We start from the raw sequence: 18,638 nt of genomic DNA on the forward strand, positions 1-18,638 counted from the left end.
GAGAAGTTAGCCCAGCCGGGCCAAAGGAGTCAGGAAGGGCATCCTGGGGGAGGTGACACATGATTGGTCCGAGAGTCAAGGGGATTGAGGGAGGTGGAGAGGAGGGCCTTCTAGGGAGGAGGCCACGCCGTAAAAGGAGGAGAAGAGTGGAAGGACCTAGGTGATCTAGGGGACCGAGAACAGAGGCTGAGATTCCAGGGCCATGGGTGCCGAGTCCAGATAAAGCAGTGGTTAGGCTTTTCAGGAGGGTTCCTCAGTCATTCTTTCATTCAAGTGAAGTGTTTTGGGAGCCAGAGAAGGTTGTAAGGAGGAAGAGAAGAGTGATGTCATCATTTCACAGATTATTGGAGGGGAGTTGACCTTCAGAAAAGGTCAACCCCCTAACTTTATCATGGGGAAACTGAGGCCCAAAGCAGGCAGGGACTTGTCCCAGGTCACACAGTGGCCGTGTGATTGCCTCTCTCACCCAAAGCTTTGGGAGGAGGAGTTTGTGGAGTTGAGGGCAAAGTTGGAGGGGTCAGGGGCTGTGGAAAGGAGCTTTTGGGAGACATTGTCTGGCAAGAAACCGATGACTCATACTATCCCTTTGGACATGGTCTGGGGTCCCCTGATGCCAATCCCCCTCCCCGGTTCCCATCCTGAATCTGATGACTTGTGGCTGAGGTCCACTCACTGCCGTGGCTTCTGTGTCTCTGCTTCTGGCACTCTCCGTTGCTCTCCGCTGCTGTTCTAATGGCCTGTGGTTGGGTCCCAGCGTGGTGTGGATCCATGCTGCATGCTCTGCTGTTCTGGGTCCACCATCCTGGGCTGGTGAGACTAACAATCTGGGGCTCCAGGGTTTCAAGCTTGTGTGCCCTTGTGACTGTCCCCCAGTTCCCAGACAGGGGTCACACTGGCTTGTGCCAAGGGGAGAGGGTGGGCATGATACCAGCTCCCACGTCTGACCCAGAAGAACCATCCCCACCACCCGCAACACTGAGTGGACACCCCCACGGTGCTGACGGGGAGGTGGAGCCCAGCGTCACACAGCTGGTCAAACCCCACGTGACCAGGTGGCACCCTGGTCTGCCTCTAAGTGTGGGGTGCCTTGGCTGTCAGCCTGCAGGGATGGCCATGCAGTAGAAACCCAGGTGGAAGGGCGCAGAGGCAGCAGTGCCTGAAGCTGGCCGGGCCAGGCCGTGGGCTGTACCGTGACTCTGCTGCTCCTTAGGGCACGTTCGCTATGTTTAATCACACCCACCCACACACTTGCATGGAGACCACAACACACAGGCGTCTGTGTTTAGAAATAACAGCAGAGCGGGTCCCAGGGCAGGCTTGGAGCCAGCCTGCAGGGTTCAGGCTCAGAGCCCTGTGACCTCGGCCCTTCACCCTGCTCCACGCGCCTGGGTCTCCACATTCGTAACATGGGGCTAACTGTAGTCCCCACCTCATGGGCTGACAGAGGGGGTTAATGTGTGCAAAGCCCAGGAATAGTGTCTAGTGCAGAGTAATACTTAAGCTTACTTTTATCCCCATTTTTCAGATCCCATTTTTCTGCCACCTGAAAGCAAACACCTGGCACGTAATGAGAAGCTCGGTCCTGTTCACAGAGCCCTCGCAGGCCCCAGACTTGCATTATTTGATGAAGCTGTCACACCTGCCTGGTGCCTGGGCAACGTTATACCACTTCACGGCCGAGGAAAGAACCTCGGCCAAGCAGCGCAGGATGTGAACCCAGACCTGTCAGACCTCAAGCCTGTCTCCAGGCCTTCATCTCCCTGGGACGCGGCAGGCAGCTGTGGGGAGCGAGGCCCAGGAGTAAGGTGGTAAGGGCGGCCGGCACTGGCCTGGCCTGGCACGAGGAGCCCTGTGGCACATGGGGCCGTAATTGCAGTGTTTCTGTCACCTCCGCCCAAGTGCCCCACGACTTAATTGGCGTGCTCGTTAATGGTGCTGCCCAGGCATGTGCTCTTAATTGTTGCGCTGTGAAGGCAGTGCCAGGAATAGTAACAGGCAGGCCACCTGTTTCCTGGCAGGGGGCCCTGTTGGTGCACCTGTGGGACAGCCACCCTGGCCCAGGCCAAAAATGCTTGGTGGCATTTTCTTTCTTGGCTCTGGAACGTCGCGGAACCATCAGATGGACGAGCTTCTTCCCCGGGCAGCATCTGGCCTCCTGTGGGGCTTTCTGGTTTTTGGCCTCAGAGGGTCTGGAGAAGGTAGAGGGGCTAGGTTGTGTTGGAACCCCCTGCGCGATGCTGGAGCTGTCCCTTTCCCTCTCTGGACACCAGGGCCCCGTCTTTGTCACGGGGCAGCAGTGAGGCAGCGATTCGCTACCCGGCACCCACAGAGTTTCTGATTCAGAGTTTTAAGCTCCCTGGGTGATTTCACCTATGACAAGGTGGGGCCTGATGGCCTGCAGAGCCCTGGGCTGTGTGCCTGGCATGTAGTTGGTGCCCCATAAGGGCTGTCTCCCTGTTGGCAGCACATGCCCAGCCCTTACCCATCTGCCAGACACTTTCACCTCCTTTGTCTCCACAGAGCAGCCTAATGATTGTCCGAGTTCTTAATCACCATCCTCACTTTACCGATGGGGAAACTGAGGCCCAGAGTGGAGAAGTGACCACACAGAGAGTGGGGGCTGGCATCAGAGCCCAGGCCTTTGACTCCAGAGTTCATGCTTCTAACCCAGAGAAAGGACCATCAGCTGTTCTGCAAACGGTTAACCCTGGCAGAGGAAGGCGGCCCAACCTTCAAAAGAAGCCAGATTCTGCCCATCTCATCTCCTCCTCTGCCCCCACCCCAGTCTGGTGACCATCCATAGCCCCCTAGCCTCTAGGGGCCTCCTCCCTGGTCTCCCTGCCTCCACCCGCCCTCCCTGCAGCCCCTTCTCCCTCCAGCAGCCAGAGGGCGGTGTGAAATCCCAGGTCAGACCACGTCCCCCTCTGCTCCAGACGCTGAGTGGCTCCCATCTCCCTCAGAGGAGAAGCCGGGGGGCTCCCAGCCCCCATGCTGGGACACTCCAGGCCTGCTCGCCCCTGCGGAGCACCCCACTATGGCTCCCTCCCTCTTTTCAGTCTCTCTTCAAATGTCATTCTCAGTGAGGCCTTTTATGACCTCTGTTTTTATTCTCATTTTATATTTTAAATTCTTATATACTTTTAAATGGCACATATAACACAGGAGTACCTCTGAGGCATTTTTAAAGGCAAAATCTCACTTTTTTTGTTTCATCTGTATCTCCAACATATAATAAGACTTTTTCTTAAATATAATTACAATAACAGTGTCAACCGAACAGAATTAGCATAATCCCTCCATATCATCTCGTCCCCAGTCCTTATGCAGTTTCCCTCTTGTCCCCCAAATGCCTTCACACTTGCTTTATTCAAATCAGGGTCCAGCTAAGGCCCCCGACTGCATTTGGCTGATGGGTCTCTTCAGTCTCTCTGAATCCATACGAGTCCCTTCTCCCTCTTTTGTTCACTCTAATTATTTGTCAGGGAAACCGGGTCATCTGTCCTGTGGAATGGCCTGGTGGTGTCATTTAATACGTTCTTCTGTCCCCTGTACTTTCTGTTGACTGGGTCTAAATTTGGGTCTATAGCTGGATTTGATTCAGGTCCAATTTTGTAGGCAAGAATGCATCATGGGTGGTGCTGTGGGCTTCATTCCACATCCTATCAGGAGGCGCATATGCCAGAACATTCCACTTTTGGTGATGCTAAGATTGGTCCAGGGGTTCAAGTGTTTTCTGCCTGGTCCCTCTGTCACAGGGTCCCTTTGAACCTTCCATCGATGGTCAATGCCGGAGCCTTTGTTTCACTAGTGCTGCAAAAATGTTTTCCAATTCCATTATTTCCTGGGCACTTATCTGCTGTGGTTCTTCTGTAAAGAATGACTTTCCCTCATTAAGTTCCGCTACAATATTGTTCATGTGGGAAGATAGGACAAATGCTTTATTCTTCACCTTCGTTTTCTGTTTACAGAATAATGAGGTGGCGCCTTAAGTACCTACAGGGACCAGTGAGATTTTTTCTTTCTTTTGAATCATGAGCACATGGATTTTTACAGTTTTGCAGTCATTATTCTTTCTGATGCTCAAGTTGTCCCAGATTTGGCCCGTGGGAGCCCCTCAAGCAGGCTTCTGTGTCCTTTCCACCTTCCCCCACCAGACTTGGAGCATTTCCTTGCTTTCTGGCGATGTTCCAGGATCAGTCCTGGAATCAGCCGTTTCTCTAAGGATCCCTGGGGCCCTTTCAGTGGGAAACGGGAGTAGAGGCTGCAGTCTGGGCTCTGGGGTGTACACCCCCTTTATAACCGGCAGCATCTCCCTCTGCACCCCGATCCTCCTCCCCCTGCTCTATTTATTTCTAGCATGTTTCACCTCTAACGTACGGCAACATTTACTTAATTATTACCGTTGCCATTTATATCAGCACCGTGAAGGCTTGATTTTGTTCACGGCTGAGAAGCTCCCAGCTCTGCCCCTCACTGTGTAAAGAAAATTATACAGGACCTATTACCGGGCTGGCCCCGTGGCTTAGTGGTTAAGTGCGTGCGCTCCGCTGCTGGCGGCCTGGGCTCGGATCCCGGGCGCTCACCGACGCACCGCTTTTCTGGCCACGCTGAGGCCACGTCCCACATACAGCAACTAGAAGGATGTGCAACTGTGACATACAACTATCTGCTGGGGCTTTGGGGAAAAAAAGGAGGAGGATTGGCAATAGATGTCAGCTCAGAGCCGGTCTTCCTCAGCAAAAAGAGGAGGATTGGCACAGATGTTAGCTCAGGGCTGATCTTTCTCACACACACACACACACACACAAAAATAGTTAAAAAAAAAAAAAAAGAAAATTATACAGGACCAAACAAGGGTTTTCATTTTATGAAACTGTCACGCATCCAAGTTTGTTTTTCTTACTTAAATGCAGAAACTGGTCTACTGTATTCATTTATGTATCAGTGTATTCGGAGATATTTACTGAATACTATCTGATGTGTCAGGCAGTGAGGACACAACTGTGAAGAGGACAAGTGTGGTCCCTGCCCTCCCAGAACTATTCCAACAAAGAAAGGCATCCAGTACGCAAGCGAGCAGAAAAAGAAAGAACAAAACCCCCGCTGGAGCTGAGCGCGAGGCAGGAAATCAACAGGAATGCTGCAACCCAGGCCTGCAGGGCGAGCAGGGAGGCCTCTGGGAGGAGGTGACCTTTAATTGAGACCTGTAGCCAGCTGTGCAAACAGCAGGACGAGTGCTTCAGATGGAGGAAACTGCAAGTGCAAAGGCCCCAGGGGGGTTTAAAGAGCAGATAGAACTCATTTTTGGAGCCTTCATGATGCCTGGCCAAAGGCCTAGGCATCTGTGGAACTTCATCTGATCCATGACTGAGACACGGCGATGGAAGATGAAATGCCAGGGATGCCAAATCTTTCAGATCTGGTGCCAACAACAAGAATGGCAGGCACAAGACGAGAAGCAGTCCGGGGATGGGAAAATGCCAAGTTTAGCTCGGGATGTGTTGAGTCTGAGGTGTCTGCGAGGCTCCCAAGAAGGGCCCACAAGGGCAGCTGGAAGCTGGAGCGAGTGTGGGGCTGCAGAGAGGGGTCGGGCAGAAGGTCAGCTCTGGGAATGCCATCTGAGAAGGGCTGGCCGCCGGCCTGGAACGGGCTGCCCGAGCAGAGGACACCAACGTGAGGCAGGGCTGGAGGAGCTCGGGCCTTGGGAATAAATGCCTCATGTGGAGGCGCAGGCAGAGTGGGGTGGTCGGAGAAGTAGGGAGAGATCCAGGAGAGGACAGAGCCAGCGAAGCCCAGAGCAGAGGGAGCTCCCAAGGCGGGAAGACCACCAGAGCTGAGGCGGACAGCGTGGAGAGGGCCCAGCTCTCGGAGGCCAGGGAGGGTCGTGCAGAGTGAGTGACAGCAGCGAGGGAGGCGGAAGAGTGGGGAAGACTCACATATGTTTGTGGGCTGAGGGAAGTCCCACAGAACCTCTCCTGCCCATCTCCTCCTTTGTTCCCGCCAAACTGACTTTCTAGACTATTCAGCAACCTGCTCAAGAGTTTCCTCCTCATCAGAAAGGCCTTCCCTGAGAAATTAGACCCCCTGTGAACTGTTGGTGGGAAGGTAAAATGGCTTAGCTGCTGTGGAAAATGGTATGGTAGTTCCTCAAAAACTTGAAAATAGAATGACCAAAAGATCTAGCAATTTCATTTCTGGATATACACCCCAAAGAATTGAAAGCAATGTCTCGAAGAGATATCTGTACACCCATGCTCATAGCAGCATTATTCACAGTAAGAGGTGGAAACAAGCTGATAGATGCGTGGATAAAGAAAATGTGGTCTATCCATACAACGGAATATTATTCAGCCTTAAAAAGGAAGGAAATTCTGACACACGCTACAACATGGGTGAACCTTGAGAACATGTCAATCAATAAAGGACGCATACTGTATGATTCCACTCATCTGAGGTCCCTAGAGAAGTCAAAGTCACAGTGACAGAAAGCAGAACGGTGGGTGCCAGGGGCTGGGGGAGGGGGAATGAGGAGTTGTGTTTGATGGGGACAGAGTTCCAGTTTGGGAAGGTGAAAAAGTTCTGGAGATGGATGGCGGCGACAGCTGCAACAACGTGAATGTACTTAATGCCACTAAACTGTACACTTAAAAACGATTAAGATGGTGGATTTTACGTTACATGTATTTTAACATAATTTTTAAAAATTGAAAAGAAAAAAGTGCTTCTCCAGCCTCGCTGTCTGTCTCGGCCTCTCCCCCCGGGCTCCGTCCCCCACACCGTGGTTTGTCTGTTTGTTCGCTGCTTACGGCACTTTCACCCCCTACACCACTTCTGAGTTTCCTGGCTGACGGTTCCTCTCCTTCTCTGGATCGGAAACTCCACCACGGCGGGGGCGCCTGGTCTGACCTGCTGGATCTTCAGCCCCTAGAGGGGTGTCTGGCATACAGCAGGTGCCGAGTACTTAGTAAATGAATAAACTTCTGTTGCCGAGGAAGGAACGAGGAGGAACTGAGTGAGGGAGAGAGGAGATGCAGACAGGAGGGAGCTCATGGTCCAGGCAGGCGAGGCTGTTTTCTGGGAAGGAGACGAGGCGGCAGCCCGAGGAAGCTGATGCTGGTTGAGAGCGGCCTCCCCGGGACTAGGAGTGAGCACGTGTGGAGGGGCAATGTGCAGGACTGTACACGTGGGTCCAGAAGCCTCTGGCAGAGACAGCACGTGGTGACATTTCACCCAGGCTGGGGACTAGCCCAGTGGAAAGAACCAGGGTTCAAGTGGACCCTATAACCTAGGCAGACGGTCAGGGCGAGGCCACAGGCACAAGGCCCGGGGGCACGAGGTCAGCAAGGAGGCCCAGGCCAGGCCAACTGACCTCGGGTGCAGCCAGGGAGGAGATGACCTGCGTGGCGGGGGCCAGGGCGGGCGTGATGGCAGGACGGGTCTGTTCCAGAGGACAGGGCGAACTTCTGCCTGGGCTCAGGGGTGGACCTGTCCAGGACACGCGGTGACAGCGGGACTCAGGTGAGGGAGGAGGTAGCCGGGAGGGGCTGCCACCTCCTGGGCTGGTCTTGGGGGAGCTGGTATTTAGCTTGAGAAGTCCCCGTTTGTCTGAAAACTGGGCTCACTGTCTGGGAGGGGTGACCTGCCAGCCAGCCCGTGAACGTCCTCTTTCACAGCCAGGTCTGTTTCAAGTCCTTCTCGCTCCTCCTTTTTTGCGCCCTCTTTCCTTCAACCCACACCCTCTGTACGTCCGCGAGCGGGAGAGAGGGAGAGATCAGACATGTGGGTGGTGTAGCTGGGCTCAGCCTCCAGTCCCGCTCCAAAAATCTCTCCCCTCCTGACTTGGTCACTTCAAAACATCTGGGAAGGGTGGAGCTCACCACCTTTTATGTATTTTTACATAAACCATATCAACTGTAAGAAGGGGGGCTCCTCACCACAGCCCCAAACACGCCCCCTGAGGCCCGGGAGGCAGTTGTACCCATCACGCACGCCTTCTCTAGGTCTGCTCCTCTGAGAAGGCTGGAGACGGGCAATCTGGCTCCCATTTCCCCGCGATGGGACGGGAGCACAGCAAGGAGCCGGCTTTGCCATTTGGAGAAACAGAATTTTCAGAGACAGCGGAAGACAAAAGAATAAGACGTAAATGTTCCTCCTCCCCACTTCTCACCCCACCAAAACTTCTACGGCAAAAAGGAGCCAGGAAAGACTGCTCACTCTGGAAGTCTCCCCTCCATCTGCACTGAGGCCCAGGGCCTGGGGAGCTCCTCCACACCGAGGGCTGGCAGAGGGGCGCTGGCACAGCCTCTCAGGTCAATCCAGCAGCAGGTATGAAGACTGAAAACATGCCTGCTCTCGGGTCCACCGAGCCCCTCCTAGAGGAAGTCGTGTGTGTAAGGAGATGAGTGAACAAGCGCACTGCAACGCTGCTGGCAGAGCAAAAACATCCGAAACACTGTAAATGTCCCTCAGCAGGGGGTGGCAAAATAAACCATACCCATAAACCAGAATGCCACGTGGCGGCAAAAAAGATGAATTTGGAGCTCTAGGTACCAATGTGGGAAAATCTCTAAGATACCAGTGAATGAACCCAACCAAGATACCCAGGTTTCTCACAGTTTGACTTCTGGAAAAAGAACAACTCCCCAAATAATACCATCATTTCCACTCACAATGAATGACATATGTACATGAATACAGGGACAAAGTCCTGGAAGGATATACACCATACTGTGCACCCCGTCCCCTCGTGAGGGCACAGGGACTGGGAAGGAGGACCCCAGGGGACTGCGACCCTCATCCGCCACGATTCACACTTTATGAGGAGAACCTGGTAGAGCACGCCTTGTGAGATGAAACGTTCATTTTTGAAGGTGATTTCCACTTTGGTACACCATGAAAGCCTCATAAAGAAGAAGGAGAGGGAGAAGGGCAGGGACGCCCAGTCCCATCAGCAGATGAGAAGGCTGGGCTCTGAGAGTGACCCGACCTGCCGTGAAGAGCCTAGACCCGCGCCTCTCCCTCTGTGCTCTCGGAATGACAGGATGCTCCCGTCCCCAACCCCAGCTGGCCACGGGCTCTGCCCGGCTCTGGCCCCAGCAGGACACATAGGGGGCGCCTGTCCCAGGCAGGAGCTGCCTCAGTTCCGTGACCCCGGCATTATTACTACTTGACCTTGGGCAGGTTGCTTCCCTGTCCTGGACCCCAGTCCCACCAAAACCTCTGACCTCTGTGTGTCCTTTCACTGTACGTCAGGCATTGTTCTAAGTCTCCTTAGACCTATCTACTCTCATAACTAGTCTGAAGCAGGTACTACTATTGTTTTCCTGATTGTACAGATGGGGAAACTGAGGAACAGAGTGGTTAAGAAATTGCCCATTTGCTAGCGACCTAACTAGTTAAGTGGCAAAGCTGGGTTTGAACCTCTCATTCCCTACGCTACCTGGCCTCTTGCAAGCAAGCTCCTTATTCCTGGGGGCATCCAAGCAGTGGCCTGGAGACAGAAATCTGGGAAGCTGACCCAGATGACCACCAATGTCCAGGGCCCTAGGACTTCCTGTCTTTACACTGGTCCTGAGCAAGCCAGACCCTCTGTTCTCCCATGCCCCTCTGCCTCCCAGACTCAGAAACCACAGAGTTACTACGCCCCTACTGCGTGGCTGGCACTCTTGCATCTGTGTTCTCATTCAACCCTCCCACAGCCCAGCAGTTGCTATTAATGCTCCCATTTTAGAGATGGGGAAGCTGAGGTCCCATGATGGGAAGTGACATCACTGGCCAGCGGTGACAGCTGGAGGAGGAGATGCAGGTGGTTCCAGAAGAAGGTTTAACAGGGAACTCATCAGTCATGGTGGGAAAGCATCATGGGGTGGGGGACTCTGAGGTATAGAGAGTTGCACAAGCGAGGACCCCCCGCTCTGTCAGCCCTTCAGCTCCTCCGGGCCTGGTACCCAGACACGATTCCCAGCTTCAGAGTGGGGACCAATCCCCGATGACAACTCTCTCTTTCTGCTCCCAGGTTCCATGACCCCAGTGATACCCAGCAAAGCCAAAACCCTCTCTCAACAGGCACCAGTAGCTCAAAGCTCCCCTCCCTTCCCTCCAAGGAGTCAACAGTGCCTTCCTGGGGGACTGGGAGGAGTGGAGAGGTAAGAGGAGGCCACCAGGACTGCAGTGGGAAACACACACACACGTGGCCTGGAGTCCCTTCCATCACCAGCAGTGTGGCTTTGGGCAAGTTACTTAGCCTCTTTGAACCTCTGTGTCCTCGACTGTAAAACAGGGATGATGGTATTGAAGTTGGTGTAAGGAGGAAAAGAGATGACAAAGGCGGGAGCATTTAGTGCCAGCAGAGAGCTCACTCTATCTGGAGAGGGAGGAGCAGGGAGAGGAGGGAAGGGGGAGGGCTGAGGAGGGGTGAAGCAGCAGCTAGAGGGAGAAGGAGAGGAGAAGCCTGGTGAGTCGGCCCCGTCAGCATCCCTGCAGCCCTGGGCAGGTAACTGTGGAAACCCTGTGCAGAAAGACAAATGAATTTTTAAAGGGTTTGAAAACACGATGAAAGACATGACGGTTTATAAAATGCTTGGTAAGTGCCAGGCACTTCTGCTGAGTGCTTCCACATGAAGAGTCTTGAAGCAGTGTGACACGCTAACCTAGGCTCGAAGGAGAGGATGGCAAGGGGGAGACGGACACAGGACAAGGCGCCTGAAGGAGGTCTGTCAGGTAGGAGGCAGCTGCTCCTCGGCAGACAGGAGCGGGCCTGGGAGATGCGGTGGGGAGCATTCAAGCTGGTCTCAATCTTCCTAGCCTGTCCCCCCTGCAGCAGTGGTGCCCCCTGGGGTCTCAATTCTTGGCCCTCTCACCTCGCGACATTTCCTAGGTGACACCAAGTAACAGCCGTGCCACCCTGGGCAAGTTCTTCACCTCTCTGACTGTTCCTGCAAATGGGAAACAACTCGTGTTTCCTAGAAGTGGCGTGTGGAAGGACTGAGGTCATGGCAGGGAACGGAAGTGAAGCGCAGGCTCACCAGGAGCACCCAACAGCGAGCGTATATAATTACCGCTGTGCCCCACTGCCCGGTGCCCAGGGAGAAGGTCTGGGTCTCCACTGTGACGTGGGCCCTGACTCACCACCAGCCTCCACACAGATAACAGCCCTTCCCTCAGCCCCACCCCCTCACAGCATCACTGCAGGGCATGGGGAAACCAAGTTTCATTCTAAAACTGTTTTCAGTTAACTCATCTCACTCGTATCCCTTAACTCATCTCACGCATATCCCTTAACTCAGCTCACTCTCACAATTCCCACCTCACAGATGAGGAAACTGAGGCCCAGGTGCCCGCGGTCATTAGAATCCAGGTCTGTCTTGATTCAAATCAGGCAGCTCTACTCCATTTCATCCCCAAAGGCTCTAGGAGGCCCCAGACTTCCTCAGACCCAGGAGGACGCCACGAGGAGCAGTTACCCTTGCATCCCCAATGCAGGACCCATGTCTGCCGTGTGTTAAAGCCGCAGCCCCCGGGGCCGGCCCAGTGGCTTAGCGGTTAAGTGCGTGCGCTCCGCTGCTGGCGGCCCGGGTTCGGATCCCGGGTGTGCACCGACACACCGCTTCTCCGGCCATGCTGAGGCCACGTCCCGCATACAGCAACTAGAAGGATGTGCAACTATGACATACAACTATCTACTGGGGCTTTGGGGGAAAAAAGGAGGAGGATTGGCAATAGATGTTAGCTCAGAGCCGGTCTTCCTCAGCAAAAAGAGGAGGATTGGCATGTATGTTAGCTCAGGGCTGATCTCCCTCACAAAAAAAAAAAAAAAAAAAAAGCCACAGCCCCAGCTGCTCTGTGACTGAGCCTCTGTGTCCAGCTTGGGGTCAGAGGTTTGCAAACAGGTCCTTCTGCAGAGAGGGGATGGAGTAGACCCTTTACCGTGCTCTCTCCACTGTCACATCTCTGACTCCCCACATCCCACAGCCCCTCCCCTGGGATGGGGTGCCCTACCTTGTGCGTGAGGCTGGGGTCTCTTGGAGCACTGTCCTCCTCCGAGCTTCCCTGCTCTTCATCCAATGTGAGGTCCTCTTTGGGGACCGCCGCCGAGATGGGACAGACCTTGTAGGGCTCTGTGTAGGCGCTGGGGTCAGAGTAGAGGAGAGAGAGGGTTAGAGCTCCCTGTCCAGCACAGGCAAAGTGAACAGGCCAGGGGTCCTATTCATGCCAACAGCCATTAATGAGTGCTCTGTGTGCAAAGCTCTGTGCCCTCCATGGGGTCCCAGAAATGAACGAGACGCAGGCACAAACCTCCCTACCTGCCCCCACTCCAGCCATGCTGGCCTTCTTTTAGTTCCCTAACCATGCCAAGCTCTTTGCTGCCTCAGTGCCTTTACACATGCTAAGACAGACTCATCTCCCTGCTAGATACGATGCAGGCTGTGATGCTGAAGGAAGGTATAAATAATTACTACGAGGACAAGAGATGTTCAATCTGACTGGTCTGGCAGTCTGGACTGGCCCTGGTCAGACAGCAGGGATAGTCCTCAAGGTGGCCGTGTCCTCTGGGCCTGAAGAAGGGATGCAATGATATGGTAGACAGAGTCTAGCCCCTAGTCCCAGCCTTGCCATCAGCTACATCACGGACAAGACACAACTCAGGGTATCAGTTTTCACTTAGGCTACTTGGGGATAATGATTCCTGTCGAATTTTCTCAGCAGATGCTGTGAGGTCAATGCTTAGGAAGGTGTGATAACAATCTTCTATCTATGAAATATGACCATTATGCAGGCATTGCCATTAATTAATTAAAGAATTCGTACATGCATTCAGTAAATACTTATTGACTCCCTGCTTTAGGCGAGGCACAGGGCTGGGCAGTGGGTAAAGCACTGGAGAATAAAGCAGATATGGTCCCTGTCCTGAGAAAGGGAACGACTAATATACGATCATAAATTTTGATAAGTAAAAGAGGAGATGCTTTCACAAAGAATAACAAGAGGGAACTGTTTAGATAGGTCAGGGAGGGCTTCTCTGAGGCTGAGACCAGAAAGAGGAGAAGGAGCCTTGTGATAGCATAGGGAAGTGCTCCAGGCAGAGAAGCAGCACGTGTAAAGGCACTGAGGCAGCAAAGAGCTTGGCATGTGACAAAAACTAACCTGGAGCAGAAGAAGCCTCCTTTCTCTGACTTCTAAACCATCCCCACAGAGGAGGCTCTGGCCCAATCACAACAGCCTCTTTGCTTTGCTCCCTGCTCCCAGCCTCTCTCTCCACACAATAGAGTCATTGTTCTGCCATAGAGATTGGGCCACGTCCCTCTCCTACTCAAAAACCTTCAATGGCTCCCTCATGCCATTGGCAATGTGGTCCCAGACAACTTCCCACAAAACGTCTCATACTCAAAATCCAGGCATCTGGTCTTATTAAATTCTTATCATATACTTATTCCTGCCCTCTGGGAATGCGAGGATGAGACGCTGGAATGATGGATGGATGCGTGGATGGATGCATGGATGGATGGGAGGAGAGAAGGGAGCATCCACTTACTGGAATGGCTGGGTCTCCTAGCCCAGGCCTTACGCAGGCAGGAAGCCCCCCCCTGCCTCAGGCCCTGGTCCAGCAAGGGGGAAGCATGGCTGGGGAGGGGGAGATCAGGAGAGGGGAAACTGAGCCTTAGGTTACATCTGAGCTAGGGATCCATCCTGGAGCTCCTTCTCAACCATCGTAGAAGTCAGAACCCTGAATATCTATCCCCAGAACACTGGGAGCCCAAGAAACAAGAGCAGGACAGGCATCCCCTGGTCCACATGGGGGTCCTGAGGCCAGAGAGATCAGGGACAAGGTGGCCTGTGATGGTGGGGCCTGTTCCTGCCTGGGCTTCCCTGACATAACATATGTGGGGAGGGGGGCGGGTTGTAGCTGTGTAATCTGTGTGCAGAGGCACAAACTGAGTCCTGACCCAGGCTGAGCCTTGACCCTACACCCCAGGCTGAGCCAAGATCCACTCTACTCTCCAACTGGCTACGCTTCTGGTCAGACCTCTTTCTTCTTCCTTTTCAGAAATTATTTTGTTGGCCTTTTCTTTCAAACTATGAGAGCAAACAACGTATTCTGCGACGAGCCATATAGCACTGAGGTGTACAAAGGCATGCTAGGGCCTCCCCTCCCAGACCCACCCTACATCTCCTTCACTCCCCATCACCACACCTTAGGGGCCAACAGTTCCCTCCTCTACGGAGCTGTCCCCAGCCTAAGGGTCAGGAACACCACACATGCTCAGCGAGCTCAGAACCATGTTCAGGGAAGTGACTCCATGGACCAGTCTCCCTGAGCTCCAGCTCCCCTCCTTCCACAGCCACTGGCATCAATTTGCAGCCACGTGTCCAGCAGACAGGGAGCAGAGCCTGTTCTCCCTCCAGGAGGAATGGCCACCTTGGGCCCCAAAAGGAGCCCATTACCGCTGTCAGGATAACCAGCAATGCTGAGGACGGAGCAGTTAACTGTGCCCCTGGACCACTCCTCCTCCTCACCAAGGAAAAGGAGGTATGTGCCAGGCCTTTCCTAGAATGTGCTGTGAAGGAGGAAAGGATTCCCAGCCAAGCCTCCCACTGGGTGAAGGGCGTCACCATCCTCCCAGGCAGCAAGCCAGAAATCTGAGCATCTCCGTGCATAGCCAGCCGCTACTGAAGCATTAAACCCTTCCCCAATCTACCTTTACATATCTCCTGACTCCACTCGCATCTCTACCACAGCCTCTGTGGTCCAAGCCATCTCCTGCCTGGACATCCGTAACAGCTGTTTCCCGTTCTCTCCCGTTCCCGACTACCTCTAATCTGTTCTCCACCCAGCAGCCAGACAGACCTTCTCAAAACCCAACCTCCTCATGTCACCCTCTTGCTTAAACTGTTCAGGGATATTCCAGTGCTGGTGGGATGTGGCCCCAACAGCTCAGCCATCGGCAAGGCTCTGCTCGACCTGGGGCGTGGGAAGCTGGGTGTCCTCAGGCCCTGATGCCGCAGAAAGTCTCCCCAGCATCACATGCTGCTGGGCATCACGGAACCGGGGGCTCTGCATCAAGCCAAGCAGAGGGTTGGATTCCACAGACCAGAGTCACGGGTGACACTGGGGCGAGAGCTCATGGAAGCCAAACCCCCAGAGAGGAGGAGCTGGATCAAGGTCATGTGGCAAATCTGGGCCAACACCCATGGCCTGAGAAGATGCCTCTCCCTATGCGCGATCCCATTGCAGAGACATGAAAACAGAGCCCTGTCAGGTTCCCTCAGTGCACTGACGAGTGGAGCCAGGTCTCAGGTTGCAAGGGCAAAAGGGGGCTTTGGTTTTGTTGTTCTGCTATTGTTTTACTTTATTTTCAAGAAGCGGTAAAGCGCAGAGATTCGAGCTCACACTCTCGAGTAAGACTGCCCGGGTTCAGATCTGGCTCGGCCATTTATTGGCCATGTTTAACCTCTCCATGTCTCAGTGGTGCCTAACTCACTGAGCTGTTGGGAGGACTCAATGTGTTAAATAAGGCACAACACTTACAACAGTGCCCAACACATCATAACTCGATAAATGTTAGCTCTCTTCATCACCAGCTCAGCCCTAGCTGCAAACAGCTGGTCTATTATTTACCTATTGCTGTATTTAAGTCCACTAATTTTTAACATTTGCTCCCTACTATCGTCTCACCCTAAGGAATAACACCTGTGAAGTCACTGTGTATTCTCGTAACACTTCAAAATCTATAGTTTGAACTAATCTATAATGTTGACTCCAATGATCTTGCTCACCGTCGGACATGCCCAGACGTCTCAGAGATAAACCCAGTCACCTCTGACCCCCCAACCGTCTGTCCTCAATACAACCTCAGCTTTGGCCAGAAACGGGGCCCATGCTCTTTTTAATCTACTTCTTCCTCTGACTTCTGTTTTCTGGAAAGATCACTAAAATGGAAGGCAGGAGACAAGAGTTCCGGTGCTCTGATGATATTTCTGGCTCATTTATTTCAATGTCCTATTTAGGGACTGCGAGCACAACAAATGGGGGTAAAGTGCCATTAAAAACATGCTTTCACAACATAAAGAGCAAGAATAATCCAGTGCCTTTGCAGATTCAACAAAAGCTGTAGCGACAGACCTTATCCTGGACAGAAGTCATTCGTTACATTAGCAAATTAAAATATTCTAAGACCACAAGTGTCAACAGAGCTGACCCTACAGATCCTTGATATTTGCTACCAAGCTGATCTTCAAATACAGGGGAAGCAAAGACCTCCAAGAAATGTTTTATTAACAACTTCTGCCCAAATGCTCTGACAGGCCCTCGAAGAACTTGTGTCCTGGGTGAGTAGCCACTTCTTCCCTTGGGGAAACAGACTGGGAACCCTTGCATATTACCCTTGCATCTCCCCAGTCTGTCAACATAAACCTCTGAGATGGGTCCTTTGCACAGTACGGTCTAAGGAAGGCTCTATATTGTTGGCTATCTGGTACCCATCTGTCTGGTTTTCCAGTCATTCAAAAAATACCTATTAAGAGCTCTCTGTGCTCCAGACTCTGTGCTCTAGGTACTGGTAATACGGTGGCAAGCAAGCAGTCACTGTCTTTGTTCCATAGCCTCTCTAGTCAAAACACCCATTAAAATCATAACTAAATGAGGCATTGTCTCCAGACAGCTTCTGTGAACATACCAATATGCTGCATATGAGAAAGCCATCTAACCCAACCACCTACCCATCATATATTCTTTCATCCCCTCACCCATCCATCCACTCACCCACCCATCTCTCCCTCCCTCCCCCACTCCCTCCATCCATCCACCCATTCATCTATCCAACTACCCATCCCCTCTCACCCATCCATGCCTCCATCCACCCACCCATCCTTCCATCTACCCACCCAGCTATCCAGCCATCCAATCATCCATCCTTCCAGCCACCCATTCCCTCACTCATCTATTCAACAAATATGGATCAGCACCTACTTCAAGGAGTTAACACATGGAGTAACAAAGATGACTAAAGCACTCTCTCTGGCCTCAAAGAAAGCACAGTGCAAAGTGCTAGGTAAGAGGGTAGACTCTGAAGTCAGACTGTTTTGAATCCCAGCTCTACCACTTCAAGCAAGTTACTTAACTTTTCCATGCCTCAGGTTTTTTTTTACTGTTTTTAATCTGTAAATCAGGGGTGATGAAACACGCCGGGGAAGACAGGCAAAAGGGCCAGGTGGTCAGCCCTGTAAGTGTAGAGACCAAGTGGCAGAGAACTTTGGCATCAGATAGAGGAGAGTCACTGTGTGACCTCAGGCCAGGCACCCACCCTCTCTGTTTCTCATCTGTAAAGCGGGGATGACTATGTAGGTTCATTGTGAGACTAAATGAGAGCACGATGGTGAAAGCAGCCACTGCCTGGCACACAGTAGGTCCTTTCTGGCCAGCCCAGAAGAGCCTGCAGAAGAGCCAAGTTCTAAACCCCCAGACTAGTCTCCACTCCGTGTCCTCCCTCTGGGTCAACTGATGCTTTAAAGGGAACATAAATTATAGCTGCCCAGAGCTCGTTACCTTCAACGACGCTCCAAAGAGCACAGTCCTTTCCAGCAGCCGAGAATCATAAAAGGACACGTGCATCCACGTGGGAGGATGAGCACTCTGTAACTCGTCCCCAGGGTTGTCCAACGCTGCCCGTTAAATCCTGTCCTATGTGACACTCGCTGGGAGCCACAACCCCGAGCACAGCCAAAATGGCCCAGTAACTCATAAAAAAGGAACGCTTCCCCCACGGGGAACCTCTCAGCGGGCGCTCTGTCCCCGAGTTCCATCCTTGCTGTGCGGTACGCATAAAGGAGGCCAGACTGCAGAGGTGACATCCTTTGGCTTCTCCGAGATAGGCTGGGGCCTTTCTGAAGCCTGCCAGCTCAGCGGGGAGGGGCAGGGGGCTTCAGGGTTGAGCTCTCTGAGAGGTGGAAAGTTCGAGATGGAGGAGGCAGGATGGCTGCCTCGGCGAATATGACTATCCTAATTAGCAGAGCAGCTGAAAGAGCTTGGAAGTAGACAGAGAGGAGGGCTGGGTACAGAATCAGTGATTTCCAAACCCTCAGATATTCAGTCCTGTCCCTTGCCTACTCCCCATACTCCCAACCCCCTGGCACCTTCAGAGTTCACTCAAAGGATCCCTCCAGGCCTTCCCCAGGTAGCACCTCCTGCTGATACTTCCCTGTCACTCAAAACTGATGCCTCCCTGGGCCTGCCCTGTGGCTTAGCAGTTACGTGCGCTCGCTCCGCTGCTGGCGGCCCGGGTTCAGATCCCGGGTGCGCACCGACGCACGGCTTCTCCAGCCATGCTGAGGCCGCGTCCCACATACAGCAACTGGAAGGATGTGCAACTATAACATACAACTATCTACTGGGGCTTTGGGAGAAAGAAAAGAGGAGGATTGCCAATAGATGTTAGCTCAGAGCCGGTCTTCCTCAGCAAAAAGAGGAGAATTAGCACGGATGTTAGCTCTGGGCTGATCTCCCTCACAAAAAAAAAAAACAACAAAACTGATGCCTCCCATATTCCCCACTCTCAAAGGGACACTGAGGTTTTCAGAGATACAGATATCGTCTGCACTGTTAACGAGAACCTTCAATCTGATACAGTGGAAAGAGCCCAAGA

The 18,638-nt window shown here is 52.9% G+C and overlaps 2 protein-coding genes across 5 annotated transcripts in view; both read right to left on the bottom strand.

Moving 5' to 3' along the window:
* Positions 1–18,638, bottom strand: part of LOC131419132 (uncharacterized protein C3orf20 homolog) — a 137,310-nt gene that overhangs the window by 57,734 nt on the left and 60,938 nt on the right. The gene's annotated exons all lie outside the window — the stretch shown is intronic.
* Positions 1–18,638, bottom strand: part of LOC131419115 (mitochondrial mRNA pseudouridine synthase RPUSD3-like) — a 55,138-nt gene that overhangs the window by 26,927 nt on the left and 9,573 nt on the right. For all 4 annotated transcript variants that reach the window (XR_009223148.1, XM_058563950.1, XM_058563923.1 and 1 more), the window contains exon 2: positions 11,998–12,127. Coding sequence is in view for 3 of the 4 variants with exons in the window: in XM_058563950.1 (XP_058419933.1) it covers positions 11,998–12,127 (130 nt within the window). In the remaining variant the exon portion in view is untranslated. The remainder of the gene's footprint in view (positions 1–11,997; positions 12,128–18,638) is intronic.

Source organism: Diceros bicornis, chromosome 2 (assembly GCF_020826845.1).
Source record: "Diceros bicornis minor isolate mBicDic1 chromosome 2, mDicBic1.mat.cur, whole genome shotgun sequence".
NCBI classification, from domain to species: Eukaryota; Metazoa; Chordata; class Mammalia; order Perissodactyla; family Rhinocerotidae; genus Diceros; species Diceros bicornis.